Source organism: Oncorhynchus tshawytscha, linkage group LG02 (assembly GCF_018296145.1).
Source record: "Oncorhynchus tshawytscha isolate Ot180627B linkage group LG02, Otsh_v2.0, whole genome shotgun sequence".
Lineage (NCBI taxonomy): Eukaryota > Metazoa > Chordata > Actinopteri > Salmoniformes > Salmonidae > Oncorhynchus > Oncorhynchus tshawytscha.
In genome coordinates this window covers 9,381,916-9,403,230 of record NC_056430.1, presented here as the reverse complement: position 1 = coordinate 9,403,230, position 21,315 = coordinate 9,381,916, and the positions used below count along the sequence as shown (strand labels likewise).

General features: G+C 44.7%; 2 protein-coding genes and 1 long non-coding RNA gene across 4 annotated transcripts; 2 read left to right on the top strand and 1 right to left on the bottom strand.

The window, feature by feature from the left end:
- The first annotated feature begins 5,621 nt into the window (after window positions 1–5,621).
- On the top strand, window positions 5,622–17,140 carry sp1 (sp1 transcription factor). Of its 2 annotated transcripts, none has more exons than XM_024404394.2 (7): window positions 5,622–5,745; window positions 6,427–6,503; window positions 7,388–8,479; window positions 9,042–9,249; window positions 10,946–11,087; window positions 11,530–11,720; window positions 14,692–17,140. In XM_024404394.2, exons 1-7 carry the CDS (start codon window positions 5,739–5,741, stop codon window positions 14,997–14,999), a joined length of 2,025 nt encoding a protein of 674 aa, XP_024260162.1. In that variant the 5' UTR covers window positions 5,622–5,738; the 3' UTR covers window positions 15,000–17,140. The 2 variants fall into 2 exon arrangements, with proteins under 2 accessions (XP_024260162.1, XP_024260163.1); XM_024404395.2 differs by having other exon boundaries at window positions 5,737–5,835.
- LOC121847731 lies at window positions 13,555–13,852 on the top strand. Its single transcript, XR_006084565.1, has 2 exons — window positions 13,555–13,676; window positions 13,772–13,852. It is a non-coding gene; the product is annotated as an uncharacterized LOC121847731 (long non-coding RNA).
- Window positions 17,141–17,365: 225 nt separating the features above from the next.
- On the bottom strand, window positions 17,366–21,060 carry LOC112235843 (cell division cycle-associated protein 7-like). Its single transcript, XM_024404377.2, has 9 exons — window positions 20,816–21,060; window positions 20,592–20,714; window positions 19,981–20,298; window positions 19,770–19,862; window positions 19,268–19,423; window positions 18,897–19,040; window positions 18,564–18,713; window positions 17,973–18,109; window positions 17,366–17,581 (listed from the first exon to the last, which is right to left on the bottom strand). The coding sequence occupies exons 1-9, from the start codon at window positions 20,822–20,824 to the stop codon at window positions 17,551–17,553; spliced, it is 1,161 nt and encodes a 386-aa protein (XP_024260145.1). The 5' UTR covers window positions 20,825–21,060; the 3' UTR covers window positions 17,366–17,550.
- Window positions 21,061–21,315: the final 255 nt, after the last annotated feature.

The following is a 21,315-nucleotide window of genomic DNA, read 5'->3' as shown; positions in this document are numbered from 1 at the left end:
AAGTGGTTAGGAATTTATCACATGATTGGAATGAATAGTTGCTATTTCAAAAATAATTGACACCACACACACAGTCACTCAAATCAATCTATAATTAGATAGAGTTTATTAATTTGACCAAAACAAGTACACATAAAACAAGCCATACATACACATTAGTTAAATCATAGAGGAAAACACAATAAAGTGTGGGACTTATTCCATTGTGATTGTAACGTCTATTCCCAATCCGACGTCACCGGTCTACTAACCGCCAGTCCTGGCAACCCATCATTACGCACACCTGGCAACCCATCATTCCGCACACTTGGCAACCCATCATTCCGCACACTTGGCAACCCATCATTCCGCACACTTGGCAACCCATCATTCCGCACACTTGGCAACCCATCATTCCGCACACTTGGCAACCCATCATTACACACACCTGGCAACCCATCATTACGCACACCTGGCAACCCATCAAATCAAATGTATTTATATAGCCCTTCGTACATCAGCTGATATCTCAAAGTGCTGTACAGAAACCCAGCCTAAAACCCCAAACAGCAAGCAATGCAGGTGTAGAAGCACGGTGGCTAGGAAAAACTCCCTAGAAAGGCCAGAACCTATGAAGAAACTTAGAGAGGAACCAGGCTATGTGGGGTGGCCAGTCCTATTCTGGCTGTGCCAGGTGGAGATTATAACAGAACATGGCCAAAATGTTCAAACCCATCATTACGCACACCTGTGCCCCATTTTGAGGCACACCTGGCAACCCATCATTACGCACACCTGGCAACCCATCATTACGCACACCTGGCAACCCATCCCTCCCTGATTACTTCCCCTTTATCTAACACTCCGTTGTATCACTTGTTAGGTAGTATTGTTTCCTGTTTTTCCCATGTTTAGACCCTACATCTGTTTTTGTATTCACACTGATTAAACTCACCGACTGCACCTGCTTCCTGACTCCCTCCGTCTGCGTTACAGTGATCCTCTTCAGACAAGATGGCTAGGCAAGATCCACACGATTGAACACAGTATGGCCACGTTTTAACAACATAAAAAACAAAGAAGAAGAACATCCATCTCATTGCAGTTACGTCGTAGGTGACGTTCACATTGGCAAATAAGACAAACATTTTGTTTTACTGTATTTTTTAAAGCTGCCCAGAGAGGACATTGTTTTAATGGTCAGAGGCAACTCATTCCACTCTGAGGCTCCAGTATACAAGACAGAACCTTTCGCATCATTACTCCTGAACCTGTATAAACATACATTAGCAACACATGTTCTGTTGCTGTGGTTGTGTGCATCCCGAACACAGGGAAAGTAACCAGTTAGATATCTGGGTGCAGAACCATAAATATTCCTGTAAACCAAACCCAGTCTAATCTGGGACACACTAATTAAACCAAACCCAGTCTAATCTGGGACACCCTAATTAGACTGGTTTGGATTAATTAGGGTGTCCCAGATAAGACTGGGTTTGGTTTATATGGGACACCCTCATTAATCCAAACCATGTCTAATCTGGGACACCCCAATTAATCCAGGCCATATCTAACATGGGACACCCTAGCCTCAACAGGCAGCCAGTTGAGATCCTGAAAGCAGCTTCTGCTTATGTGGACTCACCTTCAACACCACCCTGATCATCTTATTCTGGGCTATCTGGAGCTTCCCCTTCATAAGTTTAGATAAGACCCCAAACCAGGAAGTACTAGCATAGTCAAAATGGCATTGAATGAGGGCAGTGGCTAGCACTCTCATGGAGTCCTTATCAAGCAGCTTGGACTTTTTCGCCAAAACTTGGTGCTGGCATTAACCTTCCCTAGCATTTTAGTGGCCATGCTCACACCCCCAAGCTTCCACCATGGATGCTTCCCGGGCAGCTAACAGAGGTTTTAGTAGTCAGCACCTCACTCCCTAACTACACTCTGATTTCAGAGGACCTACACAATTTAGGTCTGGACCCAAAAATAACTGCCTCGGGTTTCTCTACAGTAAATGCAGAGATCGCTTATTATATCCAAGCCATTTGCTAATGTTAGTGAACTCTGTGCTAAGTATGCTCTCCATCATAGTTTTACTTTTATGCGACACCAGAAGTGTAGAATGATCCGCAACAAAGGAAAGGAGAGCAAGAACAAGCATCTTTCATATTGTTTATATACAGTAAAAACCATAGAGGCCCAGACACACGCCCCTGCGGAACACCACAACTCATTGGTTTTGCCTGAGACAGTGAACCATTAACCTCTACCACTTGCTCCCTACCTAACAAGTAGGACTTTACCCAGCCTCGAGGGATACTGCTTAACCCCAGTGCCTCCAATTTGAAGATTAGGAGACAGTGGTTAACTGTATCAAAGGCCTTCTGTAGGTCAAGCAGTACCATTCCACACAGATTTCCCTCAATCTCTTTCCTGATGAAGTCAATCAACTAAAGTAGACATGAATCAGTGGAGTACGTTTTTCAAAAAACCCAACTGAAAATCATACATTAGAATTTGTTTGTTGACATAGTCATACATTTGCTCATGAACAATTCTCTCCAGGACCATTGATGTTATACTGAGGATAGATACTGTAATTCCCAGGGTCCGATTGTATCCCCTTCTTATATAGAGGAAAAGGGGGATATCTAGTCAGTTGTACAACTGAATGCATTCAAATGAAATGTTTCTTCCGCATTTAACCCAAAACCTCTGAATCAGAGAGGTGCGGGTTAACTTTATCTTGCTTCGTGCCCTTAGGAAAGATGCATTGTTCAAGAGAGAGATTAACGATATGCATAATACAAGGCAAAACAGAACAAAACATTGATAATCATCGTAATAGTAACAAACTCACAAAATGCTTGCAATTATGTTAATGTTGACCAGAGCTGAAAAATCATAGCCTTACATGACAATCACAGAAGTTCCCTCTGAGAAAAAAGTTAAGTTATTTCATTTCTATAGCCTAACAACTGCCAATACCGGTAGAAATCTTTCAGTGCCCATCGTCAGTCTAACGTAAAATTTTATAAAACTTGATTGCACTGCCTATTTGCTCAAGCAAAAAACAAGGACATATTTAGAAAACATGGTTGAAAAACAAACCGCATGCAAATGCTGACACCAATCTACAGTATTTCAAGGACAAATGTTTGTTTTTTTAAGTTACAAAAAAGAAGAAAATGTTCATTCCAAGCCTACCTTCACTGAAGCACCGCAGGTTTCAATTCTGGTTTCTCCCACTGCGCTCACCGGTCTCGAGTTGCATCTTGTTGTCAGCATAGCACTGCATATTTCATCCAGGTTTTCTTCTGTTTTTCAGATGACAATTTACTGGAACGGTTCATCCTGGATAAATGTTTCAACCTTTATCAACACAACGCCTAGGCTACATGTTCGCGCCTCTCTTTCTCAAACCAATGTGTATAATATATACATCATTGCTGTCAACTCCTCTGACTGTCTCTTTACGCGCAAATTACAATACAAGGAAGGTAGAAAAGGAAGTTCGTGTGGTTTCAATTTAAGAAAAAAAAGAGCGTGTGAAACACTTGTGACATACATCCTCCCTGCGTAACAGAGGCCAAAAAACACTGTAGGCTAATAAAGAAGAGCTCACAGTATAGCCTCGTTTATACCTGGTGCTAACTCGCGTCCTTTGTCCTGATCATTTCCACATTCTGATTGTACATGATTAGAGAGTGATTGGATCATCTTGATCCGATTACGAAACGTACATGTTAACACAAGGTGTAAACGAGGCTAGTGATTGTGACGTGCACAGGTTATCTAGTATGTGCTGTATCCCTTCAAGTTCCATCCCTTGAAACTACTAACTATTTGAAAAAATATTTTTTATTATAGGGAATCTACAGGTAACTGCCAAAATAAAGGAAACACTTGAGTAAATGATGGATAAAAAGTATATTGAAAGCAGGTGCTTCCTCACAAGTGTGCTTCCTGAATTCATGATGCAATGAACATCCCATCATGCTTAGGGTCATGTATAAAAATGCACAGGCCATTCTTTTGGTTACCATGGCTATGCCTCCATGGGATGACAATGCCCCCATCCACAGGGCACGAGTGGTCACTGAATGGTTTGATGAGCATGACAACAATCTAAACCATATGCCAAGGCATCTCAGTCACCAGATCTCAACCCAATTGAAAACAATGTTTTCCCACCACCATCAACAAAACTCCAAATAGATGGAATTTCTCATGGAAGAACTGTGTCAGCATCCCTCCAACAGAGTTCCAGACACTTCTAGAATCTATACCAAGATGCATTGAAGCTGTTCTGACTGGTGTTTGTGTTTTCATTATTTTGGCAGTTACCTGTATAATAACAACACTATTTTAAAGATCTTCAAACAAGATTGAAGTATATTATACTTGGGACCATGATCTTTCAAACGGTAGTCATATTTGTATTTATTATTTCATATTAAAATCAATTCCCTACAGTAGGGTTAGGCATAGATGCAGATGGGCTGTGATGGGAGGACAGGTGTTCTGTTAATACACTTGGGAGGTTGGTTCTACAAAGAAAACATATGGTCGTTAAAACCTATTTATAACCTAAATATTATTGTCAATATCCACTGTGAGGATGTCAAAAAAGGCTACTAAAAACAGCGTCTATGTGCTTCTGAATATCTACAAGATGGGCTTGGAGAACAGTTAGGGATGTACCACTGAGCGATGGATTGGGGGGTGGAGTGTGGACTGGAGGGAGTGATGGACTGGAGGGGGTGGTCCACTTCGATAGGAGGGCGGAGGGTGTGTGTGGCTGTCCAGCATTGGCAACTCCACACTCCATCCTAAGGGGACTGAAATGTTTACCCCGGCCACATGTGTTCCACGGACACCCCCTCACACGTAAAAACCCTCCCACCCACGACAAATCTCCTCCCAGCGCTATCAAAACGAGTCCCTCCACATTGAAGGGTCTCTCCACCCACCCCGGTCCCAGCCCTCCCCTTTGCACGTTCCCAAGCCCACAATGTTCATCCAGGCAGGGAGTGGCCAGCGAAAAAGTTTAGCCCCATCTGTTGCTGAGCGATTTCTAAACCTCCCTCCTGTAATTTGCATTATGTTGTAAAGGATGTATGAAACATTGTATGATGTCTTTCGTTGTGAATGTGGCCTATTTTTGTTACTGTTGGGCTCGTCAACAACAATTTATTTAGGTCAGGTTTGTCAATGGCGCCTTTTCCGCCAAAAAACACTAGTCAACGTAGCCGCTAAAAGGTACAACCTACCATTTGTTGACCCCACCCAAATACCCGCCCATGACCACATCCCCATTGGTCAGCTCTTCCCATTTTAGAATAACTACAACTCTTGTTAGGTAGCGGTTAGTGTCACTCATACATGGGGTGCACTTGATTCAAGTTGCACGGTGTGGCATGCAGGCACTTCGGGAACAAGATTTACAGTCGTTCCACAGGTTTAAAAAAATAATAAATAATAATAATTTAAGCGCAAATATACAAGCCGATGTAGCTCAGTTACTAAATCAAACTCACACTTGCTCAACGTAGAAACCCCCCGGGAGGGAGGTCTAAGTTATGAAAGAAAACAGCATTTTCATTGGCCCACAACAACACAATTCGACATCTGATTGGATAAAAAAAAAAATCTCCTCCTTTCTCCTTCGTAGCAGAATCAGCATGTTTGGTTGAAGAGCAAAAAGTTGATGTCAACCTGAAAGAAGCCCGAGAAACTCCTCCCGTCTCGAAATTATGAGTGGTAGGTGAACTTTTTTCTTCTTCTCTCTTCTCCCCCCCTTTCACAAGTAGCTACAGTAGTTTTGTAAAAGTCTATGAAGCTAACTAATAGGTAGGTGATTGTTTATGGAGTAGGTAAAAGCTAGGCAAATCTGAAATGACAAGGTCTCAAACTCTTCAGCTCTAAAATGTTGATAAACCATTTATTGAATCTTAGCTAACGTTAACGAGCTAATGGTTAGCCAGTCACTTAGGATGGGGGGGGGGGAAAGTCGTATGAGATAGATTAGCTAGCTTTGCTAACAACTAGTTAAGGTTGGAAAACAATTTTAAACTCTTCGAATATCATGTCATTAGCTAGTCAGGCAGCTAACGTTAAGTTAGCTCTTGTGGTTGTGTAATTAAGACTCCACTAATCGTTCCCATGCTACCAGCTAGCTAATTTAGCTACTTTCTTTAGCCAGTTAGCAGCTGTTTTTTTACGGTTGTTTTTATTTTATTTTATTATATTGTTGTTGAAAAACTTACATAACTTAGTTTGCTTAGTTCGTGGTATTAGCAGTGTTTTTTAAAATTTTATCTCATGAATGTATCATAGTCGTGTCAGCTGTAATATCCTAGCTTGGTTTTGTTTAACTGGCAACTCATATCAGGTAGTTAGCTACTGTTAGCAGCTAATCCATTTGCAACGTTACATTCACAGACCAACAGGATGAAATGGCCGCGATGGTGGAAAGCGGTGGAGGCTTCCTTCAAAAGCGAAACACAAATACCGGACAAGTATGCTTGCCAGTCAAATAACATTACACATTCCCAGATAACGTGCATTCAATGTATTCCTCTGATGTTTGCTAGAGACGTGACCACCTTTCCTCCCCCCTCCTGACATGTAAACTAGCTAGAAAAGTAGCCAAGCATGAGACATTTTTTTATTTTTTATCTTAGCTAGCTATGGATAAATGCGTAGCTTAACTGTGGTCAGTGGTGGGAATGGGTTTTGATCAGTGTTGTTGATTTCTCACAAGCACATGTCACCGGGGTGGGGATATAGGCAGTCGTAGAGGTGGATGATCCCACACGGGGAGTTCCTGCCAGCCCCGTAACAGCAACTCGCACAGCCCATTTTGGCTGGCGTCGGAGGGGGTGGCTTCGGCTGAGTGAGCTAGTTTATAGGGCAAGATAAAGGTGTGGGTGGGTTGGGGGAGGGGAAGTTTAGCCCGCCGCTGCTCTTTAAAAAAAAAAATGTGATCCCACCCATTTGCCACTGGCGCTCCCCCATTTCCTCTCCCTTGGCTTGCCCTCTCACTCATGCCTGCTGCAGCACATACGCTGGAATGCTGTGTGTACTGTCACATTTCACTCTAGGTGTGATGTTAAAAACCATGGCAAATGTGACAAGAATTTTACATTATGTTAATTATTGTTTGTCTTTCACTGTGGTTTAATTTGTTTTAATTGAACTCTTTCAGACTAGATTTGGTTTCTCTTATGAACACCTTGAAAAGCAGATCACATTGTTACATCAAACAGAACCCCTTTGGTAACGTCTTGTGATGCTGTATCTTATTGATTAGATCCCCATTAGCTGTTGTACATGTAGGAGCTACTCTTCCTGCAAACAAGTTGTTGAGTTTTGTAAAAAAATAACGTTTTTTTTTTTGCAGGACTCCCAGCAGCCCTCTCCTTTAGCTCTGTTGGCAGCGACCTGTAGTAGAATCGACACCCCAGGCGAGAGTGACTCCGGCTCCGAACAACAGTTAGACCTAAGCCAAGCCCAGCTGACCCAGACAGCCAATGGGAGCTGGCAGATCATCCCTGTCAGTCTCGGTAGCTCCAGTGGTTCCAACACCATCACCACCGACTCCACTGGCATGGTCATGACCGCGGGCGACTCGGGGAAGAACAGGGGGCAACAGGTGTTGACGTCGGTCTCCAGTGGGCACCAGGGACAGCAGCAGTATGTGCTGTCCTCAGCTCCTTCTCTACAGGGCCAGCAGGTCCTCACCATGTCTGGGGGCCAGGTTGTGTCCATGCCCAACATCCATTACCAGGTGATCCCTCAGTTCCAGACGGTGGATGGCCAGCATCTACAGTTTGCCCAGGCAGGGGTGCAGCAGGACCCTAATGCAGCTGGGGCAGGGCAGTTCCAGCTAGTCTCCTCGCCTAACGGGGGTCAGCAGCTGGTTAGAACAGGGAGTGGAGGAAATATCCTAACCATGCCCGCCGGGGTCCTACAGCAAGCCATCCCCCTACAGAATCTAGGTCTGGGTAACAGCGTCCTGCAGAACAACCAGGGCCAGTTCCAGTTGGCTAATATGCCTGGTCTCCTAAATGGCAATATCACCCTCCTTCCGGTCAGTGCAGCTAGTGGGTCTGAAGGGGACGGAGGCTCTAACCAGCAGCTGATGCAGCAGGTAGTGTCAACCTCTGGCACATACTACACCAACTCAACCACCACCACCACTCAGACGGGCACCTCGTATGGAGGCATGACACAGCAGACTCAGAGCACCAATGGCTTCCAGAATTCTGGCGGCGGGATCCCCATCCAGCCAGATAACAGAGATCAGCCGCAGCAGATCCTCATTCAACCCCAGCAGCTCATCCAAGGAGGGACCTCCCTGCAGACAATCTCAGCTGGGGGACAGGTGTTCGCGACCCCAACGCTTACCCAGGATGCCCTGCAGAACCTGCAAATTCAGACCCTCCCCAACACCTCTCCCATCCTGCTGAGGACCGTCGGGCTCAACGGACAGGTGAGCTAGAAGGAGTTCTACTCAAGATTTTTCGGAATGTATTTGTTTAGTGCTGGCGCCCTAGTTACAGGCTCTGACTAGGTTATTATAAGATGATAACCAGTTCTCAGGTATAAACCCCTGGCCCTATAGCTTACATTTGTGATTTAGCACCTTTTCCCCCTTACTGTACCACCAACTAACTGAATGTTGCTCTGGCTGGAGTACCCCTGAAGTACCCCCTCTTGCAGTTTACCAGTAGGCCTATGGTCTCATGAGTCTTATCATAGTATCCCATGTGGATAGACTAGGTACCCTGGTTGGGAACCACTGACTTAGACACTCATGTCTTTCTCCTAATGATCCAATGTAACAATGATCTCTGTGCAGATGATGTATGATGTTTTAATTTCTGAATAGTTTGTGACGAAAGAAACCACTGATGCCAGAGAGAAAACAAAAGGGAATGTAAACTCATCTCAGTCCAACAGAATGGAAAATATAACTTAAATATGTCCGTTCCTAATCGATCAATACGGACTTCCTCGATCTGCTAATCAATTCCTCTACCTCATCCCTCCAGGTGAGCTGGCAGACCCTCCAGCTGCAGAGCCCAGCGGGGACCCAGATCACCCTGGCCCCCATGCAGGGTCTCTCTCAGCTGGGCCAGGCCCAGGGAGGTACCATGCAACTCCCTGGCCTGCACACCATCAACCTCAACACACTGCAGAACTCTGGTTTACAGATGCACCAGCTACAAGGAGTCCCCATCACCATCTCTAACACAGCTGGTACGTGTTCTGCTCAGGACTGAATTAACACTTATCCTATTGAATTTGAATTCGTCTTTTACTAACAGCCCATAGAAACGCATTGAGTAACGCATTCATAAATGAAACAAAGGACTGGTATAAATAAAGGTTTTTAAGTGTCTGTACTATGTCTAGGAGATGTGAGAAAGCTCAAGAAATTATGTGTGTACATATATGTATGTGTGTGTGTAACCCCTTATTTTTTTTGGGGGGGGGGCACCAAATTACCTCCATACTTCTGTTTTGTACGAGTCCTTCAGACGAGTCTCGTGACACTTGTGTAGGTCGTAGCGCACGATGGAGAACGCCATCATGTTCGCAAGAGTCTCTTTCCATCGATTGGTCATAATAGTTTTCGAAGCCAGCCCGTTCAGACACGGAGGGCCGACCTAGACGGATACGGTGGATTGAGACCCAGCCCATATCTTAAACTGACAGATTTTGCTGGAGGTTTTTAAAAAAAAATTTTTTTTATGTTACTTCGCTTGATGCATGAGTGGTCACAGTTGTAGACTTACCCGTATCTGCACTTTAATTGTTGTAATCCGAAGGTTTTCATTCAGTCGGTTTTGAATTATTTGATGTCAACAAACAAATGTAACTTGATGCCTGGAATGCGAAAGTAAGTGTTAAGTAAGCCAACTGGTTTGCCTTGTTCACGCTACATGGTGCTAGTATCTATATGGTGTGTGTTCAGAGTAACAGACGGGCATTGACTAAGCATTTCCTTTACTCCTCTGTGGGTCAGTGACAATCCGCTAGTAAGAGGTTTGTCTGGTCGGCTAGTAAGAGGTTTGTCTGGTCGGCTAGTAAGAGGTTTGTCTGGTCGGCTAGTAAGAGGTTTGTCTGGTCTGGTCGGCTAGTAAGAGGTTTGTCTGGTCGGCTAGTAAGAGGTTTGTCTGGTCGGCTAGTAAGAGGTTTGTCTGGTCGGCTAGTAAGAGGTTTGTCTGGTCGGCTAGTAAGAGGTTTGTCTGGTCGGCTAGTAAGAGGTTTGTCTGGTCCGGCAGTCGGTTGGAGTAGATGAGGGGGTGTAAAACACCCCACCCACCCTGTCAGTGTCTTATCCGGGCCCCCACAGACAGACAAACGTTATGTGGGCGTGTCCAAGTTTGCCCTGTTCCTACCAGCAGTTACATTTTATGGCTTGCCTATAGTTTTTCTATCCTGAAATTAGACATGAAATTCAACATGGATTTCCCCAATGTCTCAACCTGACCATACTGGTTGGACTTGTAATTTTAATTTGGGTAGGTAGGATAATAAGATGTTTAAACTGGTTTAGTCCCCACAGTACAATGACAGAATAATTAATCACATGCTATTGTATTTGGTCTGTTGACTGTCATGAGGTTCTCTTTATGCTAAGCAGTTCTCTTTATGCTAAGCAGTTCTCTTTATGCTAAGCAGTTCTCTTTATGCTAAGCAGTTCTCTTTATGCTAAGCAGTTTTCTGCACCCGCTAGGACATCTACTAAACTGTGTACGTGACCAATAAATGTTGATTTTACTTGAAGGTGATTTTGTATCTGTAATGCCCAATGGCTCTAGATACACACCTAAAACAATTGATTCGTCGCAGTAAGTTTTCATAGACGGGAAGACCAATGATGTTTGTAAACACTGAATATACTGTATGTTTATTGTAACGGCTGAAGTTCCTGTTTATTCCTCCACAGGAGACCAGGGTTTGCAGGCAGGGGGAGACAGTCTGGATGACGGCACAGTCATGGAGGAGGGAGACACGTCCCCTCAGCCTCAGAACCGCCGGACACGCAGGGAAGCCTGCACCTGTCCCTTCTGCAAGGACGGAGAGGCGAGGTACATAACATCTGAGTCTGTCAACACTTGCATTATGTTACCACCTGGAAGCCTTTCTCTTGATTTTACAATGATGTAGCCAGGAACCAGGTTATGTGGTTTATAACCAGGTTTCAGGAAGAACCACTGACACTATTGCTTATGACTCGTATGCACATACTTCTGTCTTGATCCTATTGGTCCCAATGTAACAATGACCTCTGTGCAGATTAGATTTTAATTTAGGAGTATTCCTGATGAATAAAAAATGCTGATGTCCAGAGAGAGGGGGAAAATAATAACAATGCAAGCTAATCGGAGAGAACGGTTGGGAAGTATATTTGAGCGGCATGACATGCAAAGACTGGGGACAATATTTCTGAAACTGCAGAAAAAGGTTGGTGGCACACATCTAATACCCTAGCAGAAAAATGACTTGTCAATTCCCCCTTTTCCTGTTCAGAGATCCCAATAAGAAGAAACAGCATATCTGTCACATGCCAGGTTGTGGGAAGGTGTACGGTAAGACATCTCACCTGAGAGCTCACCTTCGCTGGCACACTGGAGAACGACCCTTCGTCTGTGGCTGGTCCTTCTGTGGGAAGAAATTCACTCGCTCAGACGAACTGCAACGCCACAAGAGGACACACACAGGTGAGACAGCCAAGACCATTTTAAATGACATCTTTATTGATAAGTTATAACAGAGACGATGGTTGGTTTTTTTTAGCGACAAAACCGACGCGCGTAACTACGGAGCAAAACAGACTGGGTCGGTAACATGTAAACTATATATTTAATCTCCAATGTTTATTGAAAACAAAAATCAAGTTGCACATTAGGCACTTTTCTCTCTAATACGTTGGTTAGCTAGCTAATGTTAGCTGTGACGTCCATCAGAACGCCTCATAGCAAGACATGGTATCAAGAACAAGGTCAAACGAGCTGAAATCGGTCACTTAGGATTCCCCATATGGCAGTTTCTTGTCATTGTTGCCCGCTATCTGACCGTCCAGAATCACAACACATGGCCTTCTGCCCCATTTGAAGAGCCCGCATCATTTTCGTGACGTTGTCAGCTAACCTGGCTATGGAAGTTGTCAATTTAGCTCTCCCCGTACCCAGCCTCACCACACAAACAGAGCTGGAGGTGGTGTTGTGAATGTCCCCGTACCCAGCCTCACCACACAGAGCTGGAGGTGGTGTTGTGAATGTCCCCGTAGCCTCACCACACAGAGCTGGAGGTGGTGTTGTGAATGTCCCCGTGCCTCACCACACAAACAGAGCTGGAGGTGGTGTTGTGAATGTCCCCGTACCCAGCCTCACCACACAAACAGAGCTGGAGGTGGTGTTGTGAATGTCCCCGTACCCAGCCTCACCACACAAACAGAGCTGGAGGTGGTGTTGTGAATGTCCCCGTGTCACCACACAAACAGAGCTGGAGGTGGTGTTGTGAATGTCCCAGCCCCAGCCTCACCACACAAACAGAGCTGGAGGTGGTGTTGTGAATGGAGCCTCACCACACAAACAGAGCTGGAGGTGGTGTTGTGAATGTCCCCGTACCCAGCCTCACCACACAGAGCTGGAGGTGGTGTTGTGAATGTCCCCGAGCTGGACCCCCGTACACACAGAGCTGGAGGTGGTGTTGTGAATGTCCCCGTTTAGCTGGAGGTGGTGTTGTGAATGTCCCCGTACCCTCACACAAACAGAGCTGGAGGTGGTGTTGTGAATGTCCCCGTATCACCACACAAACAGAGCTGGAGGTGGTGTTGTGAATGTCCCGTACCCAGCCTCACCACACAAACAGAGCTGGAGGTGGTGTTGTGAATGTCCCAGCCTCACCACACAAACAGAGCTGGAGGTGGTGTTGTGAGCTGCCTCACCACACAAACAGAGCTGGAGGTGGTGTTGTGAATGTCCCGTACCCAGCCTCACCACACAAACAGAGCTGGAGGTGGTGTTGTGAATGTCCCCGTACCCAGCCTCACCACACAAACAGAGCTGGAGGTGGTGTTGTGAATGTCCCCGTACCCAGCCTCACCACACAAACAGAGCTGGAGGTGGTGTTGTGAATGTCACCGTACCCAGCCTCACCACACAGAGCTGGAGAGCTGGAGGTGGTGTTGTGAATGTCCCCGTACCCAGCCTCACCACACAGAGCTGGAGGTGGTGTTGTGAATGTCCCCGTAGCCTCACCACACAAACAGAGCTGGAGGTGGTGTTGTGAATGTCCACGTACCCAGCCTCACCACACAAACAGAGCTGGAGGTGGTGTTGTGAATGTCCCTGTACCCAGCCTCACCACACAAACAGAGCTGGAGGTGGTGTTGTGAATGTCACCGTGCCTCACCACACAGAGCTGGAGGTGGTGTTGTGAATGTCACCGTAATGGAGGTGGTGTTGTGAATGTCCCCGTACCCAGCCTCCAGCCTCAGCCTCACACACAAACAGAGCTGGAGGTGGTGTTGTGAATGTCCCCGTGGCCTCACCACACAAACAGAGCTGGAGGTGGTGTTGTGAATGTCCCCGTACCCAGCCTCACCACACAAACAGAGCTGGAGGTGGTGTTGTGAATGTCCCCGTACCCAGCCTCACCACACAGAGCTGGAGGTGGTGTTGTGAATGTCCCCATACCCAGCCTCACCACACAAACAGAGCTGGAGGTGGTGTTGTGAATGTCCCCGTATCACCACACAGAGCTGGAGGTGGTGTTGTGAATGTCCCCGTACCCAGCCTCACCACACAAACAGAGCTGGAGGTGGTGTTGTGAATGTCCCCGTACCCAGCCTCACCACACAAACAGAGCTGGAGGTGGTGTTGTGAATGTCCCCGTACCCAGCCTCACCACACAAGACTGGTTTGGATATATCCCTGACCAATATGGCTTTCATTTTCACCCCATTCTGAGACCACGTTTGAAACAGCCCCTCTAGTCATTTTAAAGCTGCAATATGTCACTTTTGTGCGACCTGGCCAATTTCACATAGAATAGTGAGTTGTAGATCTGTCTAGAATAGTGAGTTGTAGATCTGTCTAGAATAGTGAGTTGTAGATCTGCGCCATTTCTATGCTTCCTGTTTTTGTGTCTTTTTTTACTTTCGGTTTTGTACATCAGCTTCAAACAGCTGAAAAATATATTTTTAGTTATGGTTTAGAGGTTTAGATCAACTGATTCTCTACAATATACTGGTTTGTTTTTTTTGTCACACAAACTAAAATTAGGCTCGCTAACCAGGAAATAATGGAGTGATATCTGCATAGTGCATCTCTATGGTTGTTGCCTGTCACTGTTGACCTTGTGATGACTGGACGAGGAACAACTCTGGGGCCCTAGTTACAACCTCTGACTAGGTTATTATATGGTGATAACCAGGTCTCGGGAATAACCTTTGACCCTATTGCGTAATGATTTACAGTTTCAGTCATTTACAGACACTTCTGTCTTTCTCCTATTGGTCCCAACATAACACTGACCTCTGTGCAGATTAGGTATGTTTTTTTATTTCTGAATAATCATGATGAAAGAAACCACTGATGCCAGACATTTGTTCTGTTTTTGAAGGAGACATTTCTCCAGGTTACAAGAATAATCACTACTAACCTGTAACCTCTTCCTGCCTTCTAGGTGAGAAGAAGTTCACGTGTACGGAGTGTCCAAAGCGCTTCATGCGCAGCGACCACCTCTCCAAACACCTCAAGACCCACCTCAACAAGAAAGGAACCACCGGTGGCGCTGTGACCTCCGATAACTCCGCCCCTCAGTCGGGTGGAGGCGGAGCCACAGATGGCGGGGCCGGGGGTGTGGTCAATGACCAACACGCCCTCATTGCCATGGAGACACTGTCGCCCGAGGGCATCGCCCGATTGGCCAGCAGCGGCATCAACGTGATGCAGGTGGCTGACCTGCACTCCATCAACAGTAATGGATATTGATTACTGATTGGTTGATTGGATGTGGGGATCAGGATGGTAGTGGAGCAGCGGACATTGATCTATAAGGGCTATATGTGTCTAGATTATATACAGTAAGGGCTAATAATAGGAAGGGAGAGCTCTGTTTAGATATTTTTGAGAGCTGAGACAGGATCCAGGGAGTCCCTTCAGATACACTGCTATGGCGTATTTCCATGACCTTACCCATTTCATTGGCTGTGAGTCGGGTGGAGAGCAGTCTGGATGTTAGTTACCTAGATGTGATCGATAATGGAAGGGATTGAATGGTACTACTACAGTGGTTGTCCTAGTAACACATTCACAAAGGCACCTTCTCTGGAACACAATACAAATCCATCACTTCCAATCTCTATTTGTACATAACGCAGAAACGCACTACTGCTACTCAGAGTCCCCTCCCCCATGGCTAGGAGCCACCCCCTCTCTCAGGTCTCTTCTTGTCCAACCCCCCTCTGTCTGGGTATAGTACAGTATACACCAGGGATAACTTCAGTACTAGCTGGTTGAGTGGGTTGGGCCTTCGCCTGGTCTCTCACACCTTCTCTTGTCTCTAGCCCAGTATCACCGTTGGTTCTTTCTCATTGGAGGCCAGTGTGGATGGGGGAGGGGCTCATCGTTATTTGGTCACTAGTGACTTCTGGGGCCTGTTCAGGAGGATGTAACGTTACACAACGTTCAGATGGTGTAGAAAAAGGGAATCGGCTCTTTTTCTACTTGTATCTGCAGCGTTTGGCATGTTTCATGTCCCTGAATCCAGCCCAGACCCAGGAGCATTAATCAGCAGGGGACACACACACACACACAATCACCTACATGGGGTCCTGGTCAAAAGTAGTGTACTAAACAGGGACACAAATCTAAAATCGTCATGAAATATCTCCTTGTTTTTTGCCTTTTTATATGGTTATATAGGTACACATTCAAGCCATCCTGCTTTGATACGTTTATCATAGCAAAAAAAAGAACATTTGGGATAAGTCTTTTTGTATGTACATATGTTTTTTCCTTCTCTCATGTAAAGCTACGGAAATTCTTAGCATAGGAAGGATCAACTGAACTTTATATGGTTGCAAGAGATTGCCTTTCTGTTGTGAGTCTCTCATACACAATCAATCTTAAACTTCTATTCTAAACTTTTATATAAATGTAGATTTTGTTTAAACTATTTCAAGAAGTGTTCTGTCTATAGAATGAACTACATGTATTCAATACAGTCCAGTCCCAGTACATATGATTTGCTTCATACTCATTCTTTCTCTGCATTTGGATATCATTCTTCCTTGACTACTTTAACCCCGTTTTGTTTTTTTAAGTCGTCTTATTTCCAAATAATGCAAAAAAAAATAAATTTCAGCTAAAACCAAAAATCCATATTCTGTTTCAAGAGAACTGTGGAATGGAAGGTTTCGTCATCAGTTCTAGACAGTCAATATAACCTGGCTCTGGACCTGGTTGTATTACAGCCTAGGTTTTTGTATTAGGGTGCAAAAGACCGGCAACATTCCTAAGTTAATGAAATCTTGTTAAGTAATTCCTGCTTACGCAATCCCTTTTCCAGGAATTTCACTTTTCTGGAAAACCACATTTATACAACCGTACTTCTGTAACAGCATTGGCCTGCATGTTTTGGAAGAAAGTACTGATTTATTACGTAAGAACAGCATCATTAGGTTGTCTCAAACAGAAAGCCAGGGTCAATCAAACGTTAAGATTGACCTCGTCAGTTTCAGTAGTGTGGTCAGTCACAGATGTATTGCAGAAGACTGACTAGCCGGGGTTCTAAATGTGAATCAAATGGCGCCCTATTCCCTATGTAGTACTATGGGACCTGGTCAATAGTAGTGCACTAAAGGGAGTAGGGTGCCATTTTGGATACACATTTGAAGAGGGTTAAGTACTTAACTCCCTATTGACTTGATGCTTGATCAACTACAAGTTGTGGGAAATGTATTTGAGTGCATTGTTTCAGTATTTGATTTGTACTCCTATCCTTGCAACTTAGTTTTCAGACAAGTGCCCTTAATGTTTTTATTTCATTTTAAAAAAAGGGAGGTTTTTTTTTTTGAATGTTATTACTACAAATGCCAACAGCTGGATTAAAAATTATGAATACAAAAGTTGATCTGTTCTTTTAGATTTATGCTCCTATTGACTTGAGTTGGTCGAGCATGGCACTTGCAACGCCAGGATTGTGGGTTTGATGCCCGCTGGGGCCAACCATGCACATGTGCCTAAATTGCTTTGGATAAGTGTCTGCTAAATGGCATATTCTTTAAATCTGACGTGTCCGCCCCTTTAAGGACTAGTCAACTCAGATGCTAGTGAAGTGAACGACTAACATCAGACGCCGTCAAATCATTTATTTGAAAACATCTGATTAAAATCAACATTCATATCAAAAACAACAGAAACCATGTTAGAACATAAACCTCATCTGGATAGGTGCCAAACTTCTGTATTCCCGGACAAGTGATTTGCAACTGCTCCCCCTGGTGGTCAGATAAGGACATTGAGGCTCCCATTCAGATCCTCAGTCCTCATTTGTCAGTTTACTGTGAAGACTAGAAAAAAAATACAATGTCATAATTGCAATACGAGGGAAGAAAAACCCTTGCTATTCAAAACTACAATTGGCTGTACCCTAAAGTAGAGTATAAGAGGATGAATTTCAGGGGCCATATGTATGAAACTGATCCTAGATCAGCACTCGGAGGCTAGATGCACATGGCCCGACCTGAGGTAAGAGTGGACAGAAGCCCTGGTATTTTTTTTAAACAATTTATTTACAATGACAGCCTGACGCTGGGCCAATTTTACACTGCCCTACGGGACTTCCGATCATGGCCAGTTGTGATACAGCCCGGGATCAAACCCCGGGTCTGTAGTGACGCCTCATGCTGCGCCACTCAGGATCCTGAGCCAGAGAGAGTAAGGGTTCGGGGTAGAGCTGACCTGCTGAGGTAAGAGTGGACATCAGAGAAGCCTTGGAACTGAGCCAGAGGGAACAGGATTCCAGTTGGGCAGCGTCCGTCTCTGGCACGGCAGAAACTGCAGTTACATATGCCTCGACACGGTGGACACCGCCAGTCCTGCAGCAGGGGACAACAAGAATAGTTACATGAAAAATAAATACATTCTAACTTCAAGACTTTCATAACCTCCTAGAAAGTGTGAATGACTCATATACCCAATGCACCTGCAATAGGCTCTTGACAGAGTTCTTGCAAGCAGCTAGGCTCTAAAGGTCATGTTAATTCATTCGCATGCTACCATGTGGATAGTTAATGTAGCCATGAACAATGTAGGCTACTACCCACTGAACTACTTTCTACGAGCAGGGAGACTAAAGACTTTTTAAAAAATATTGATGAATCATTAGTGCTTTTTTTTTTTCTTCACACAACAGCTGAACCAAGCCAGGTCACATCAGGCGTTAACTGTGCTGGCCTGGTTATGCAACGGTGAGAAAATTAAATCAGAGCCAGCACAGTAAGATTTTGGTTGACATGAAAAGGGTATAAAGACAAGTGATGGAGTTCCTACCGGGTCGAGCAGGGCTTTCCTGACGTCCTCTCCGTATCGGTTCCTCAGACACGGGCCACAGAACTGTCCCACTATACCACGACACTCCTCACTACGGCAACACGTTTTGGTGTCAGTAGTCTTTTGGCGACACTGGTGACACGTTGAGCCCTGAGAATCAGACAGACGTCAAATCAACAAGAGACCGGAAAAATACATTTTTGATGCAAATTGGTCATTGAAAATAAGAATTTGTTCTTAACTGACTTGCCTAGTTAAATAAAGGTAAAATAAAATAAAATTTGTATCGTGCACAAGACAATACCCCTTCGACTTTGGTGAGACCTAACTTACTGTGGCTCTGTTGTACACCTTCTCTGTCGTGTGGTCTGCCACCAGCAGTAGCACATCCTCAGTGATCTCCTCCACAGGTCTTATGTTGTGAGGTTTGGCCTGTTTGGGACGCGGAGCACGCCTCTGCCTCGGATCACCACGTACCTGGAACAGAGAGTGGACCGCTCGTTGATAAATCTATTACCAGAACAAATCTCTATACATCACAAGCTACATTTCATACTATGTGAATCAAGAGGTTATTGTACCGTACTGGGGACACACAAAGCTGAACTTAACCAAGAAATACTGAGCTAGCTTGGTTACGGCATCCACCCTCGGTGCAGCACAGTTTGGGTTGGTATGATCGCGTCAAAAGGGTATTTGTTAACCTGCAATAGTTCCTCCTCCAGACTGAGCTCCAGCGCTCTCTCCTCCTGGGGGGCCTCCAAGCTCTCAGCCCCCCCCATGGAGCGGGTCCGTCTCTGGGAGGATCTGTTAGGGCTCGTCCTGGACTTCCCTACTGCGCCCTTGGAGCGGGGCGCTCGCTGCAGGGGAAATAGGAAGAGATCAAGGAGCAATGAAGCTGCACTAGCCAATAGAAAAGCTGAAGAAACCTGTGCTGGCCAATAGAAAAGCTGAAGAAACCTGTGCTGGCCAATAGAAAAGCTGAAGAAACCTGTGCTGGCCAATAGAAAAGCTGAAGAAACCTGTGCTGGCCAATAGAAAAGCTGAAGAAACCTGTGCTGACCAATAGAAAAGGTGTTGAAAGTTGAACAGCATCTATCCCACCCAATCTCCCTCACTCCACTGCATTCAATGCATACGCTCTAGGGACTTGAATATATTGAACATGCCCATCCATGGTGAGCAAGAAACATAGAATCAACTCACAGAGCCTTTCTCCTTTTTAAGATTGCCTTCTTTGTGACTCCTCAGCAGGGCAGCTCCTGGCATCTTATGCAGGTCTGCTATCAACTGAGCCAACTGCAGGAGACGGAGTTAAAACAAGGAATACACAGCATTAGTTGTACAGATAAACGTGACGTTATTTGATTGTCTCCTCTCGGGAGTGTGTGGTAATTTTACCAAAAGGCACGTTTACCATAGCTTTGTTAGCCTTGACGTTCTGGGCCCTCTTGGCCAGAAAAGATCCAGACTGTGCTAGATCAGCCTCAGAATCTGAACCTGACTGTTGTTTAACAGGCTGTGTTGCATCAGTCACCAGCTTCTCTTCAACTTCAAATCTGACTGTTCCCTTCTCAGCCTCCATCTTCCTCTCCTCTTCTTCTTCTTCACTGGAGTGAGGAGTTGGTGTGGCTAGCTTACGGGGGCGCAGTACCACACGTAATGTGAAGCGATGGGGTACAGGCTGTTTTATGGGGCTGCCTTTGAGATCCACTGGATTGCCACTGTCTGAACTCTGGTGGAAGACAGGGTAGATAGATGACATAAGAAAAAACAGTTGACAACCAAAATCTACCTGAATATTATCACGTTTTTGACAACCATATAGAACCACTGAATGAGAACAAGGTCCATACAAATCTGATTCCCTCCAAACAGTACATTTTGAAATTAGGCCTATTAATAAAGTAACTCGCTGGGGGTATAAATTAGGATTTTACAAGACCCGATTAAATAGCATAAACTCATTGACTGGATAATTTGTAAACAGGTGCAAAATAAATGCACAAAATTACACTTATAGCAAACCTTGTTATCACATAGATCACTTTCACAGTCGGAAAACCCATAGAACGTGCTGTCATTTTCCGAATCTTCTGTGAAAATCTCGGCGAGTTTATTGGAGAGCAAAGACAATCCCAAAACACCAGTCTAGAAGAAGTGGAACAGAAAACGATTCAAAATATCGACTATTTCAGTTAAACATTGTAACTAGAATCCATTTAGAGCAAAAGAAGACGAAACTAAGTTACATTGTCCATTTTGTCAATTGCGTTTGATTTCTTGTCAAAGGCGGCACTGAGAATCTTGGCTGTGTAGCCTATTGATCAGCCTAGCAAGGTAGCCTATCCAATTATTCAAATGCATCTTAATCAGGGTCGTGTTTATTAGGCACCAAACGGAAGAAAACGAACTGAAACAGAGAGGAACTACCTAGCATCCAATAAAAAATACGTTAATGTTTGTTTTCCGTTGCTAAATATTTTCCGTTGCTTGCTTTAATGAACATGACCCAATATTCATTCCACATATCCGACGTCCGAACAACTGGGAACTCGGGGAGAAAAAACGAGCTCCGAGACCGTATTTAGTTTATGTCAGGGACCATAAACTAAATATCGTTCCTTTAACATATCACATTGATGATGATTTGGAACGGGACAATTTTACTCTAACCTACTTATTTTCAACAGTACAGTCAAAAAAATATATTTATAACTAACCCAAGATAGTTAATCTGTGTCGTTTTCAG